Here is a 14,618-nt window from a genome sequence, read left to right as displayed (position 1 = left end):
AGGAGAGGAGAGAAGGAGAGGGGAGGACACAAAACCAGTGAAATACTTGACATTTTATTCTGGTGCATATTCCTACACATTTTAAAAATGTGAAAACACACATGAAGAAGGTATAAAAGAAAGGAGGAATCAGGAAATTTGATGAGATTAAAGGAATAAAACAGAATAAAAGAGAAAATAAAGATGGTGTATGAGTTCTACCCATGAACAGAAACCATGAGTCCCTGCAGTCAGAGTAAAACGCAGCAGGTCCCTAGAGTCGGAGTGTCTCACCTCCTTCTCATGCTGCAGTTTGAGGTCAGACAGCGCCTCCTTGTGGTCGGACTTCTCCTGGTTCAGCTGTATGGCCATGTCGTCCAGCATGGCCTTCCTTTTCTCTGCTGTCTGCTCACACACATGGATTTATTTTTGTGCTGACCATGACTGTTAACAGGCTTCACGCCTTCACGTGTATGTGGCATGTAGACATGAGATGATGCTTGTGTTTTTTGTGTGTGTGCGTACCTTCTTCGCCTCATCCAGCTCTCTCTGCAGCCGCTCTTTCTCTTGTCCTTCTTCTGTTAACTGCTCCAACAACTTCCTGTTTGCAAAACTCGACTCCTGAAAAAAATGGAAGGAAAAAGAGACGGGAAACACAGATAGTAAGAACTGCTTTGTATGGTTAAAATGTGTTTGATTTGGACTTTGTACTAGCATGGACAGTGGTGCCAAAACGACAAACTGAATTTAGGTTTAGAACATATTCATTTTGCTGGACGTGTTTTCATATGGATCTCACCTCATTTTGCAGTGTTTGTGTTCTGTTTATTTATATTTCATGCACATATAAAACACCCACTGCAGGAAATAGTTTGTTGGTCTTCCTAAGGAACTGCTACTTGAGTGCATGTATTGATGTGTGCGTCACCTGCAACTGGGAGTCCAGGTCATCTCTCTGAGCTAACAGACTCTCCTGCTCAGAGCGTCTCTGCTGCAGCTCGGCGGTCAGTGCCTCCTGCTGCTCACGTAACAGATTCATCTCCTGCGTCTTTACCGTCTGGATCTACGCGATTCAAAAAGTTTATTTACCTTCAGCTTTTAACACAACAGACACCAGGGTTTTATGATGGGGGTTACAGATGAGTAATACAGCCAAGTACAGGTGAGAGTAGATTAGTACAAGCAGTGAAGCCACAGAGGGCAGGGGATAGTGGGTAACAGTACATGAGTGTGAGGCCCGCAGATAAACACAGATAAGGAGGATGTCGAATGATAGAAAACAAATGATCTTATTTAAAGCCATTTGGACTGTTCAGTAGATAACAATAGCGTCTTGTATCTACTGAACTAGTCAGAGTCAGTGAAGCAGATGGAGAGGTCTGACTCATACAGTTGACTGCTTTCTAATTTAATGTCCTGAAAACTGAATTTTAGACATTACTAAATGTTCTGTTGGTACTCGAAGCAGCAGCAGTTTAAGGTTCAATCTTTACAACATTTATTATTTAAAACAGAATTAAGGGTTTAATGCAGAGATACACTGAGCCAAGAGCCAAGACCCAGCAGCGATGAAGGCCAACTGTTGTGTCTCTAAATGTGGTTTTTATATGGACCTAAAAATGTTCTTTGAATGCACCACACAGACTCCAGCCAGGGGCCACCCAGGACATAAGGAACTGGTGCGAGGGGAAACACCACTCCATACCAGCAGGGGGTGGTAGCCTGTATTGTTCGCGGGACAGTGGAAGATCTATACTCCAGATATACAAAGCATAACCAAAACAGCGTTTGCTGACCATTTTCACATCACAGACAGTTTATAGCTGTTTCTAATCCAGAACAACTAGGAGAAGAAGCTGCAGGTGAAGCTGCTGTTGGCAGCCATTGATCTTTGAGTTGGATACTACACTGATTCACTGAGCTGAACAGCCAATAACAGTGCTCTCTCACCAACACCACTTCAACATCTGAGTTGGCAAGTGGGTTTGGAAGCTGGGCTAAAAAAAAAAAAAAAAAAAAAAAAAAAATTTTTACAGTATCTGGACAGGTCCACCATCTGCAAACATATGTGTGTGTATATTTAACTGTTCCAGTGGTACCAGTTCACAATACTTTATTCTAGAGTCATAGTTTGTATGTCGATTTTCACCAGGATGGCCTGTTCTAGAGCCTCTAGGATTCTAGAGAGCCGGTGATCTATGAACCAGTTTATTTCTCAGAAAACTATTGTGTGGTTTTGACGATGTTCTGTTCTATTTCAGAGTAAACTCTCCAGACAACGTTCTTTAGGTTTGTTACCTGTTCTAGAGCAGCTAGGTTTGTCCTCAGAGCATCGTTCTCCTGCAGGATGTTGTCCACCTGCTCCTGACTGACTGCACTCTGACTGGCTGCCTGCAGTACCAGTGCACCACAGGCAGGGGGCAGCAGGGAAAACAGGACACCAAGAACCAAAATCACAGAGAGATGGAAAGAAGAGAGAACCAATAAAAGTGAAAAGGAATCAATATAAACAAAAACGGCAATAAAAGAAACAACCAGAAAAAGACAAGAAGGAAAAAGGGATAAAGAGGAAGAAACGGCAGGTCAGAAACACAAAGCAACCGGCAGAACAGTTCAAAGTTCCAGCAGCAGTTCAAATACCAAAGTGATATTGGAAGACATATTTGTATTTTTCCCACCAAGTAAAAGGCCTGAGAAAGAAAAATCTTTATCGAGCTCTGTTTCCCTCCCTCCTCACAAGCATAGATTAAACCATCTTCACAGAAAAGTGACAGAACAGAGCAGCTGTTTCCATGGTCACTGTTTTTTGTAAAACTCATCCCACCACATCTCGTCAAAAATGATATTGTTGTTGTAGCACGTGGCTCACATTTCAGTTCAGTCTGTGCATGGTAGTAGTTTGATTAGGCAAACTGCAGACTGCACAGGTGTAATAGGCGCTCCGCACTTTAACAGACCAGTGGAGTTAAAAAGAAAACTTTCGACTGTGACTGTTTTCAGTGATCGTACATATTAAACTTGGATGTGGCCGATCACACAGCAGTGATTTTGTCAGATGACATCTCAACCATAAAATAATAATCTTATCTGCCAGCTGTTTGTCTCACTCCCAACCAGATGTAGGGCATGATGCAGTGAGTGAAAACAGGTAGACATGGTCTCACGTGCAATCATACCTGAACTCTGCGATGGTGTGTCTGAGGCTCACAGCCTCCTGCCCAGTAGTACATCAGGTACCAACAGGTGAATCACTGTTGGCACTTTTTATTCCTCCATCCCACTAACTGCACCTCCCTCCCCCAGCCTCCATTACCCCTTCACTCTTATGCTAGTGCTCTCTGCCTCCACTCTTCTCTCTGGTCACCGTTAGTTTTGGATGTCTTTTCTTTTTCCTGATTTTTTTTTTTTGCCACATTTTTATCTTTGATTCCTTCTTCCGTCTTTCTCATTAGGTGTGTGCGTGTATGTGTGTTACCTGGTCTTTCAGAGCATGGAGGGCCAGTTCATGTTCCTTGTCTTTGGTCTGCAGCTGCTCTCTCAGCTCGGCTGTCACCTGCACCAAATACAGACTTGCGTCAGTCATTTTAGGCCTAAAGTTACAGCACAGCAGCAATAGAGTCACAGCTTCACTATCATAATCTTTACAAGTACTGGGAGAAAAGTAAAGTTACAGTGGAGGCTGGAACTTTTGTCAAGGGGTCATGTGTTACTGAGATCTGACCTGATTGGCTGCTGCGAGGTCTGACTGCAGTTTCTGGACACGGCTGTTCACGGCCTTCAACTCCTCCTCTTTCCTCTGGTTGATCTCATCGATTTTTGTTCTACATAGAAATAAAATGGGCAGAGGGAAGTGTACTGTTACTAACAGCAACTGTAAAGAAGTAGTAGAAGTTATATAGAAGTTAGTCATAGCAGCAATAACAGATGCATTACTGGCATTACACAAACTGCAGTAACTTAGGAGTAAGCATTAATGCCAGCAGTTTTAGAAGTATTAGCAGTAGTAGTATTAGCATTAGCATTAAAAGTGTTTTAGAGACAGCAAGTAGAATACAAGTAGAGGTCATATTGGTTTATGTGGTAGCAGCAGTAGTAACATTAGAAATAGCAATAGTATCAGTAGCAGCAATTGCATAATCACAGAAAGACATGCAGGATGTAGCTGTGTTTCTAGTAACAGCAATAGTGGTAATAGTGGAGGTGTAGTAGAAGCAGCAGTTTCAACAAAAAAAATTTTGAAACTGTAGCAGAAATAACACAATTTGCAGCAGTACTAGTGACAGCAGTATCAGCAGTAACAGAAGTGACAACCAGTGGTAGAGAAGTATTCAGTTCTGTTACTTACTGTAAGTAAAAACAGTAATATTACAGTGAAGAAATACTGCGTTGAAAGTAAAAATCCAGGATTTAATAAAGATAGACGTCACTGACGTCCAGCCAGCCTGCTGTGTGTCAGCTGTGTGTCTCAGTGAGTAACAGTGATCTTTCTTCTGTATGACCTATGTGCAGAGCTCTTTGGAAACTCGTCCAAAAACAATTGACAAAAAACTCCAACCTGGACACCATGATGACTCAAACCTTTCTCAGTGATCAGCAGAAAATCCAGTGCTCATCCATTACAGCTCATCTCTCGTCAAGAGGAAGTTAAACTGAACTACAATGGATGGGACATTGGGATGCACCAGGCGCAATGCCAGTTGGGTCTTGTAGGATTTTTCACCTTGAGTGCTTTTGGGAATAAGATGTCCTTTTTCACTGTTTTCTCAAGTGACAGGGAGTTAAGGACATTTTTAGTGTTTGGCACATAAAGGGCTGAGTTACAGTCCACCCTGGCAGTAACCATAGTAGGTGAAATATTACAGAAGTAGCAGCAGCAGTGTTAGTAGTACAACAGTGTAACTGCAGTTCTGACCTGCTGTCGTTGTACAGAGCCTCCTTCTCTCCCTGCAGACGCTGAAAACTGCAGAAAGACAAATACACATATGTCATCACCCATGGGTGCCTGTTCTGTCTACACTGCAGACTGAACACTGACAGCTGCCTGACTGGTACACATGTTCCTTTGACTTGTACACCGCCTGCAGGAGGTCAGCTGGAGCTCCCACACCCTGCTGAAGAGTGTGTGCAGCCAGGCGTCTCACCTCTCCTGCTTCTTCTTTAATTTGTCGGACAGCTGGAGGAGAGACACAGGCAGGTAATCTGAATTAAAAGCTGCTACTCATTCGTCAGAAACAGCTGTTACAAAGCAGTTCAAATCCACAGGTTGTGGATCCCCCAAACATTTATAAATGAATCAATCAAACTTGTCAGGTTTCATGTTGTCTGATGAAGTTTACCTTTGTTATCTCCTCCTGCAGTTTGGTGATTTCAGCCTGTTTGGACGCCTGCAGGCAGGAGACAGATGTTCAGCACAGTCCAGGGAATAAACACAAACTTTTGTTGTTTTGTTGTTTAAATTTTATTGTTCACATTTATCCATCAAACCCTATGAATGGACCCATTTGAAAAGAGCTCTATAAAGAGCTCAGACTGAACAGAGAAACAGGTTTTGCTTCATACGCTGTTCACCTGGACAGTCAAACCAACAGCTGTTCTGCCAAACAGTCTGCCTGGCAGAAAACTGTCAACAGTTTGTGTGGACACTTCGGTTTTAGCAGTGATGTTTCTAATAGTCTGGGCTGCACTGGGCCTGCTTAGTCTCTACATGTGATATCACAGAGGGCATTCTTTAATAAATCAGCAACACATTACCAATCTAATGGTACATTTATCTCATTTTCAAAGGTGACGAGTCTGTCTCAGATTATTAAAAGTTTCTCTGATTGTGTGTCAAACCTGTGGCATCTGATAAATCCAAAGAACAAATGACTAATTATCTTTTGGTGTGTTTACATTGAAAAGTTTAGAACCATTAAAACAGGACTCCAGCAGCTGGTGCTCAGTGAACATTAAGGAAAGGACAACGCTGCTCCCCAGCTGCCTCTTCTGTTCTTGTCATCAATTAATCAGTTTCCTCTTTCACTGACAACATGAGGCCATTTCATCTGCCACCACTGCTCTTCTCTCATTATTTTCTGCCCTTTGTGTTCAGCTGAGGCAGCAGATGAGCAGTGGCTGCTTTATTTTCACCACCAGCAGCTGGTTCAGTTCAGCTTGGAATATGGTTTAATCCCAGGTGAATATAAAAGCTCTGTATCAGCGTAACGTTTGGAGGGCCTGTGGAAAACACAGGGTGCAAAGCTAATTTTGAAAAAACAGAGATCTGACCTGAGGGGGATGCAGCGATAATGAGACCTGATCTCCCGAACACAGAAGACCAGCGGGGGCAAGAGGATCAATGCCCTATCAATTAATTCAATCAGATAAAGGGCAGCTATGGTGGAAAACAGCAACAATAATAATAGTATTAGTAATACACAAATGTAAAGTTATAAAGTCAAATTTATACAGGCCCTGAGACCCAGGACAACAGACCCAGGCCTGACCTGATTATACGGGCCAGATGAAAGACCCGAGCTACATCAGTCCCTCAGAACTGAGTGGAGTCATGAGGTCCTCTGGTTTGGATTCATTTATGACATATTCTAGGATGTTCTGATGTAGGGGCACCACATATAAATACAGGAAAAACAGCTAAACGTTAACTTCTTGTACACTGGCCACAGGCGGAATGTCTAACTGGCTCAAAACACATTATTGTGTACATAATCTTTGTAAAAAGATTAAAAATGTCGGTGAAAGGAAAAGAGCACTGAACTACATACTGGGCCGGCTTTTTCATTACTGAACACACTCAGTAATGAATGAGGTTCATCAAAAACCTGTAGCAGTGTTTTCCTGCAGTTTGTTCATGTTGTTGTGAAGCTGCCTGAACCTGAGACTGTGTGTTGTCTAGCTCAGTGCGTGTACTGTGTGTGTATTTGTACCTCCAGGTTGTTGATCTGCTCCCTCAGCAGCCTCTTCTCCTCCTGCTCGGTGTTCAGTGCCATCTCCAGCTCTGGTCCAAAGCAGTGAGTTATTGGACAGAGAGCAGCCGACCAGCCTAGCGCTGCCTGCTTAGCTACAATCTTCTCTACGCTCTTCTCTGACAGGCCTAAAGGGGGCGCCGCACACAGCAGGGGCAGTCTGTTAGGCCAGACACACACTACACAAGCTCCTCTCGCTACACGTCTGGAGGGTTTTCTCTGGAGGCCTTGGACCAGGTCAGAATCTGGCATTTTCTGGCTCAGCTGCAAAGTCAAACATGACTGCAAAACATCTGTGTAACTGGTATGTGTGGGGCATTCACTGACCACAAGTTTATCTGAGCTCTGACATGCAGATCAGTTTGTTTGTCCAGCTGTGAAAGGGCCATTTAACATTTCACAAAACAGATCAATGACTCACTTCATCTGATGTTACCATAAGGAACATTTCCGACTGAAATGTGCTCGGATGCACAAGGTTTCAGTAAGAAATACTAAATGTACAGAAAACTTCTGTTGGTTTAGAATAAAGCATACATTTGATTATGACTAATTAGATTAACTTTTTGTCTCATCATGTTGTGATTTTTCTAATATATACTTTGAATTCAAATAAACACTGAGGTCTTCACAAGCCTTATCTCAGGCAGAACTGAGCTGGGTATTATTTTTCTGTGCTGGTGCAGATAAAATAATTCCATTTCAGCACCTAACCAATGCCATTTTTTATATGTGACTTCAGTAAAAAGTTTATGGTTGTTGCCTTTAACAAAAAGCCTTTAATAATCTGTTCAACAGGAAAATATTGGCAATGGAAACACTTGATCTCATCCTGGTCTGGGGCTGATACGACGTTTTTGTTGGAGACTTAAGTATATCTAATATATTTAAGTTCTCTTCTTCAAACTGGTTTTGGCTTTGCAGCTTCGCCACTTTATCCTTTGGTTTGCTGATGTTTACATTGTTCTTCAGCTTGTAGTGTGTGTCTGCTCTGAGCCAGCTAGCTGCTCTACGCTTGAATAAAGACAGGCTGCGAGTTCACCAGAAATTCTCAAATAAAAACCCACACAGGAACGTTTTAGGAGAGGTGGAATTAGCTAAAATAAAGACTCATATTTGAGAATTTACAGCGACAAGCACCTTAAAGGGCAAAACTGGTGGATTCATGTTTCGGTTGATTATTTTGAACAAACTGAATGATGACTGTACAATCCAGCCTGGTCCTTTAAGGATTTAATGAAGCTGATAGATAGATAGATACTTTATTCATCCCCCATGGGGGAAATTCATAAGAGTTAGTTAGTTAGAAGTGTTAGTGAGCAGGTGAAGTAAATTAATGTGCAAATGAAGCCTGGTTATCATTTTTCTTCACTGAGGTACAATCCTTCGGTGCACTGTGCATGTTAAAGCTGAACTCGGGTGATATTCAAGTTTTTCTTAGAATCATTAAATCTCAGGTGCAAAGTCAAACCAGCTCTGAATGTCCCGCTAACAAAGCTAACACCAATTCATTTGTGCCACAATAAAGCCACGGTCCACAGAAACCAACCAATCCCCTCATCCCCAAACCTCCAAGCTCCACTGTTTACCATTAAAACTGTAACACTGCTGCTTTTCAGCATCAATACACACTGGAGTTTATTCTGACCCAGTCCCACACTCACACACCACAGACCAAATGTGGATTCATCCGCTGCTGAAGATAGTCCCCAGCTAATAACCCATTTCCTCCTGTTTGATAAAACTACAGTGAGCAGCTGCTTCAGAAAATGAAATTTAAAAATACAGCTTTACATCTGAGGGGTGTTTTATTTGAAACTGCCTAACATATGAGATTTAATACATTTTAAATAATGATAATTTAATAATATAGACAAACACAGAATAACACCAGACTTCTGCTGTAAGTTGATATAAACTAGACTGTTCTCAAAGCCAAATGTCAAAAAAATGGCTGCATGACTTTAATTCTTCATGTGTATTCATGTGTAATTTAAAAGAAAAGAAAATGAAACTGGTCTGACAATTTACCAATCAGACACAATCAAACACAGAAAGAATAAACTCCAGTGTGATTATTTAAAAGTTCATCAGAACGGTTTGAGTTTGGAAAGAATAAAGCCAAATCAGCAGAAAGCAAATAACTCCTGTTTCTCATTATGTGAAATCCATATAACAACAATAACTGAAGCATTTTGAAATTATTAGTTAAATCAAGGCAAATATTAACAAAAAACAGGCAATTTTTTACCTTTATTACCAGCATGTTTGAAATCTTTAAAAAAAAAGGCACATTCCAGCCCTGCTTTATTTTTTATTTCATCATCATCATCACATGGAAGAACAGGAGTTATTCTTCTTAAGGGAGATGGTATAATAATAATAATAATGATAATCGAAACTCACCATGTAATTGTTTCTCTCTCTGTTGCAGCTGAGCTTCCATCTGCCACAAACGAGAATCAAACTGATGACATATTTAAATGTATATTTAAATATATTTTTGTACATGATTTATATCATTTAAACATCTTTAGAGGTTTGAAGACATTAATGGGCTGTGGAAAATCATTGAGGGATTTCCCACCGTTGTCTGACATTTTACAGACGGACCCACTGCTGCCCTAACATGTTTTGGCCTATGTAAAGCAGCTTGGCCTGTGTAAAGACTTAAAATGCTGTCTGTTCTCAGGATGCACCTTTATCCTCAATCACTTCTCTCCCACTCAGGGAGTGGGAAGGACTGCTGACCAGCAGAAGCAGCAGTCAGGTTGCAGTTGCTCAGATGTGCCACATGTGATAAACTGATGCTTTTCTGCAGAATTAACGTGCCCATGTCTGTCTAGTCCAGGGGGAAGCTCTCAGCCACACTACTCTCACCAGAATAATATATAAACTACTCCAGATCTACACAAATCAAACAGGAGCCATATTTTTCAATCTGAACAGTCGATTTTACTAAGCAGTAAGATGATGATGCCTAATATTTTTACCACCAGATCTTTTTACCAGATAAATTTCTCTAAAGTCAAAAGAGAACTTGTAAACAACAGTAACAGAGTTTGCTCAGCAGATTCACTGCAAAGATGTTGCTACAGCTGTTAAGGGGCTACGTCTGCTGACACTGCAATTCAATCAAAATTTAGTCACCTGTTCCAGTCTCTCACTGGTTCCTTTTGCTGCTGGCTCCTCCCCATCTCCTGTGACCTCAGACACTCCGTTGGCACTGGCAGACCCGTCGGTCTCTGTGGTAGCACTCTGGTTGCCCTGGGTGATAGCCTGTTTCTGCAGCTCTTTGTCATGGCATTCCTGGAGCGCTGCAAGAGAATCACACCTGAGATCACAATCATGCTGCTCCTGTAGGGGTCTTCTCGAGCTGCACAATTATCCAACATGCATTCCCATCTACCATGGGTTCTGGTTTCACTGCCAGCTGATAATAAGCTGATACATCTCCCTTGTGTTCTTCATTTAAGTGGCTTTGCTGTGAGAATCGGCACCGCTTGCAGAACAACCTCAAACAACACACCTTTCAGTTTCTTCTGAAGGGTGGAGTTTTCAGCCTGGAGGCGGAGCAGTTCTCCATCAACAGGACTGGAGCTGGTGTTGGCAGGGGGGCTAGGTACAGAAGAAACTCCTCCTTTCTTCAGGCCCTGGTTCTCCTGTTCCAGCTGTTCGATCTGTGTACAAAGCTGGATACAAACAGCGACTACGTTACAACGTGAGGGTAGGCCGTTTATCTTCAGTAGGAATCACAGACATGAGATGTGTCGAACAAGAAAAAAAAAAAAAAAAAAAAAAGGTGATGAGTTTCATGTTCGATGTGTTGCCGTCTCAGGCCATGTCATGGGAAACAGATTTGCAATCTCTCTGGTTAAAGTAAAGGTGTCAGCGCTACCTTGGAGAGTTCAGTCATCAGTGTGCTGTTCTGTAGTCTGAAGTCTTCCTCCTGACTGTGGAGTTTGGCCTGAAGCATCTCATTCTCACTCAGCAATGCATCCACCTCCTACACAAACCAACAGCCAACCATACAATAAGCACTTAGAGCTCATATTCTCAATAAAACAATGAGTAAATTTACACCATCAAATATTAAAAGACATAACCTTAAATAAATGAGTAAATCAGAAAAGTAAAAACAGGTTCTTGAAAATTGTAGAAAGGTGATAACCAGCAGGGGGCGCTGAGCAATCACATGAACCTTATAAAACTTACCTGAGCTTTCTTACTCTTATTGAGAGCCTGAAAAAAAATAATAAATTGTGATGAATAAACAATCAATATATAATTTTCTAGACTGAACCGTTCACATTTAGATAAAACAATTGCATTAATTAATTTCACATAAACTCTTAACAACAGAGGATGTTTTTACCTTCTGTGCTTTGACAAAATCTCTTTCCAAAACCACACTCTTCTGACGGACGGCGTTCAGTTCTGAAACACAGTGTCATCATTAAACAAGCAACCAATTATTTCCTTTATCGCCAACCACATCACTGATCAATAATTAATCCATAACACTTAGCCACAAACTAAACAATTAATCTTGAAAAGTGAACAGTTTGCAGGTGCTGTTTAACCTGACTAAATCAGCAGTTTCAACCATTTATTGTTTAAACACAGATTAATTATTTATGCCATTAAGGAGACTAAATGGTGGTCGCTGCACCTGCGCCATCTGTCATTACTCAACACAAAGAAAGTTCAGGTACTAAATGAAAATGATTCTGCAGCAGCTGCCAGCCTTTGCTGGTTGTTACAGCCCAGCTGGTGTCTGTATATAGTAGTAGAAGTCTGTTTAACAGCTATGGCCATTTGCTTTTGTCTTGTTTTTATTTTCTGAGGATATTTACAGAAATTATCTCATTGTTATTGTCTCATTTGTGTCACTTTCCTGTACCTGACAAAAAAAATTGCAAATAAAAACCCAAATATCATCATCATCATCATCTTCATCATCATTTTCAGCTTACCTGTTGTGTTCTTCCTGAGATCATCAGAGAGCTGATAGTTCTGAGTCCGCAGCTCCAACAGCTGGGCCTGCACACACATTACACATTATCACCTTATATCACTGCACATTGTGTTCCACTGTAAACCTGAGTCCAGCATTTAAGGTGAGGAGTGGGACAGCTGCTGTGTTGAGAATCGCCAACACCTCATTTGGCCTGTGACCAAAGTGAAATGTAAACAGCTAACAATGGAATATATTAGGCAGTGATTTAATCATGGTGTGACCATTGTCAATATGACCAACCTGAAACTCTATAAATAACTGATCTAAATTAATACCTGGCACACGTCGATGTGAGGCAGAAGAAGCAGGTGCTGCTGCACGCTAGAGCTGAGTTCGTTTCTCAAAAAAATTTGGAAAACCAGTTGGACTTTTTCTAGAACCACCATCAAGTGGCCGACAGTGACACTGAGCTTTAAGAAACTGCTAAACTGGCTTCTTCTTCTAGGTTACGTGGTTATGTTCAGTTACATGCACATTTTTATCTTGACCAATCAGAGGAAAGTCAGATAAAGTTACTGTTGTTGTTTGTTTCGTGCTCAGTGTAACAAGCAGTAAAAATGCGTGACAGAAAAGCCCTGGAATATTTCTCAAGACACCCCTATTTCCTCCCATCTCCACATGTCTAATAATATTTCTAATCTGTTAATTCTCAGGGAACATAAACGTACAGCCTGGAAGCTCTGCAAATTTGATTTCTCTTCATCTGATGAGGAAAGATACCAAAACAAACTAAAAAAAAAAAACACCTGCAAATAATTGTTTTCTTTGGTTTGGACCAAATGAACTGAACCGGGAGAGAAACTGAAGATGTGGTGGTTTTAAATAATGAAGAGGACGAAGTCGAGCTGCTTCACGCACACACACGCACGCACGCACACACACAGAGGTCGGTACAACCTGAGAATCTTTGAGTGTAGGTGCTGCTAGTTTGTGAGCGTTCAGTCTAATGTGAATTCAAAGGGATTTAGACTTTAGACATATAGACTTAATACAATGATGTATGAAGTACCTGTAGTATGACAGTATGAAGCACCTACAGTACAACAACAGTATGCAGCACCTGCAGTACAAAAGTATGAAGCACCTTCAGTACAACAACAGTATGAAGCACCTGCAGCACAACAACAGTATGCAGCACCTGTAGCCCAACAACAGTATGCAGCACCTGCAGTACAACAACAGTATGCAGCACCTACAGTACAACAACAGTATGCAGCACCTGTAGCCCAACAACAGTATGCAGCACCTACAGCACAACAACAGTATGCAGCACCTGCAGCCCAACAACAGTATGCAGCACCTGTAGCCCAACAACAGTATGCAGCACCTGTAGCCCAACAACAGTATGCAGCACCTGCAGCCCAACAACAGTATGCAGCACCTGTAGCCCAACAACAGTATGCAGCACCTGTAGCCCAACAACAGTATGCAGCACCTGCAGCCCAACAACAGTATGCAGCACCTGTAGCCCAACAACAGTATGCAGCACCTACAGCACAACAACAGTATGCAGCACCTACAGCACAACAACAGTATGCAGCACCTACAGTACAACAACAGTATGCACCTTCAGCCTGTTGTGCCCCGGTTCACACCGGGTCCGGGTCGATGTATACGGAGCTTTATTTACGTGGCTAAAGCTGAAACTTTCCGTTGACGGTAGGAAACCCTGCCACCGCGAATGAACAAGCCGTTAGACCCCGTGACTATCCCGTGGATGCTAACTACCATAGCTACACACTGGGTTAGCAGCATGAAAGCTAACTATACGCTAACTAGCAAACTGTAGCTGGTGTCAGTGAAAGAATCGTCTTGTTCAGTTCGGTATCACTCAGAACCGAGGTGACACCGGCTGTGACATCTCCGGACATTTTCAAATTAACGCTGATCACCGTTAGCTACCCCCACCCTTTAAACGCTAACGGCTAGCATCGATGAGCTAACGCTCCTAACGGTGATGCTGCACCTAGCCGTCGTACCGACAGGTGCCCTGACAACTAACTATGTGTGAGCACATCAACCTGAAACATCAGCCACCTCGTTTTTCTTACCTGCATACGGTGAAACTCCTCCTCTGACAGAGCCTGCGACATAGCCATGTTTACCTGGGCGCCAGCTAGCAGGCTAAGCTAGCGAAGGAGACGACGCTGCCAACAGAGAAGAGCACAGAAGAGGAGGCAGGATAGAGGTCTCACTCGGACTCTTTTTCCGAGAACAAAACACAGCCTGTCTCCTAGTTTAACAGCAGTAAGAGGAAGGAAGTACTCAGGTCCCTTACTGCAGTAAGGGTCGATATACCACAATGTAATAATCCTGTGTTTTAAGTAAAAGTCCTGCATTCCAAATGCTACTGCAGTGAAAGTCCAAAAGTCAGAGAAAGTTGTGCAGAATGGCCCATTTCACATGAATGTTTGTGGTATTTATCCCCAAGCATAGAAAACAGGATGTAGGAGAGGTTTGACACCAGTCATTTTCTGATCTAGCTGCTATGTTTAACAAAACTGCTGTTTTGTTACCAATGAGATGTAACGTGTCTCTTACACAGACATTGTAGACTGCAGACTGTATTTTGTTTGATTCGTCTCATTCTGAAAAGGAACTAAAGTTATCAGATAAATGTAGAGCAGGAAAAAGTACAAGGTTTGGCTCTGACA

At 42.0% G+C, this 14,618-nt stretch overlaps 1 protein-coding gene across 4 annotated transcripts in view; it reads right to left on the bottom strand.

The window, feature by feature from the left end:
* gripap1 (GRIP1 associated protein 1) overlaps nt 1-14,156 on the bottom strand; it is a 29,511-nt gene extending 15,355 nt beyond the window's left edge. The window contains exons 1-19 of one of the 4 annotated variants that reach the window (XM_026332201.2): nt 14,016-14,156; nt 11,921-11,987; nt 11,320-11,381; nt 11,160-11,186; nt 10,843-10,950; nt 10,474-10,636; nt 10,095-10,261; nt 9,351-9,390; nt 9,196-9,219; nt 6,906-6,976; nt 5,316-5,363; nt 5,121-5,152; nt 4,892-4,939; nt 3,701-3,800; nt 3,455-3,532; nt 2,278-2,370; nt 908-1,042; nt 505-600; nt 274-384 (exon numbers count right to left, since the gene is read on the bottom strand). In XM_026332201.2, the coding sequence (XP_026187986.1) occupies nt 274-384; nt 505-600; nt 908-1,042; nt 2,278-2,370; nt 3,455-3,532; nt 3,701-3,800; nt 4,892-4,939; nt 5,121-5,152; nt 5,316-5,363; nt 6,906-6,976; nt 9,196-9,219; nt 9,351-9,390; nt 10,095-10,261; nt 10,474-10,636; nt 10,843-10,950; nt 11,160-11,186; nt 11,320-11,381; nt 11,921-11,987; nt 14,016-14,063 (1,518 nt within the window). In that variant the 5' untranslated portion in view covers nt 14,064-14,156. Of the gene's footprint in view, nt 1-273; nt 385-504; nt 601-907; nt 1,043-2,277; nt 2,371-3,454; nt 3,533-3,700; nt 3,801-4,891; nt 4,940-5,120; nt 5,153-5,315; nt 5,364-6,905; nt 7,073-9,195; nt 9,220-9,350; nt 9,391-10,094; nt 10,262-10,473; nt 10,637-10,842; nt 10,951-11,159; nt 11,187-11,319; nt 11,382-11,920; nt 11,988-14,015 lie in introns of all 4 variants that reach the window. The other 3 variants (XM_026332200.2, XM_026332203.2, XM_026332202.2) reach the window with 3 other exon arrangements.
* Nucleotides 14,157-14,618: the final 462 nt, after the last annotated feature.

Source organism: Mastacembelus armatus, chromosome 7 (genome assembly GCF_900324485.2).
Source record: "Mastacembelus armatus chromosome 7, fMasArm1.2, whole genome shotgun sequence".
NCBI lineage: Eukaryota > Metazoa > Chordata > Actinopteri > Synbranchiformes > Mastacembelidae > Mastacembelus > Mastacembelus armatus.
Note: the sequence above shows the minus strand (reverse complement) of the source record. Positions and strands in the feature narration are given on the sequence as shown.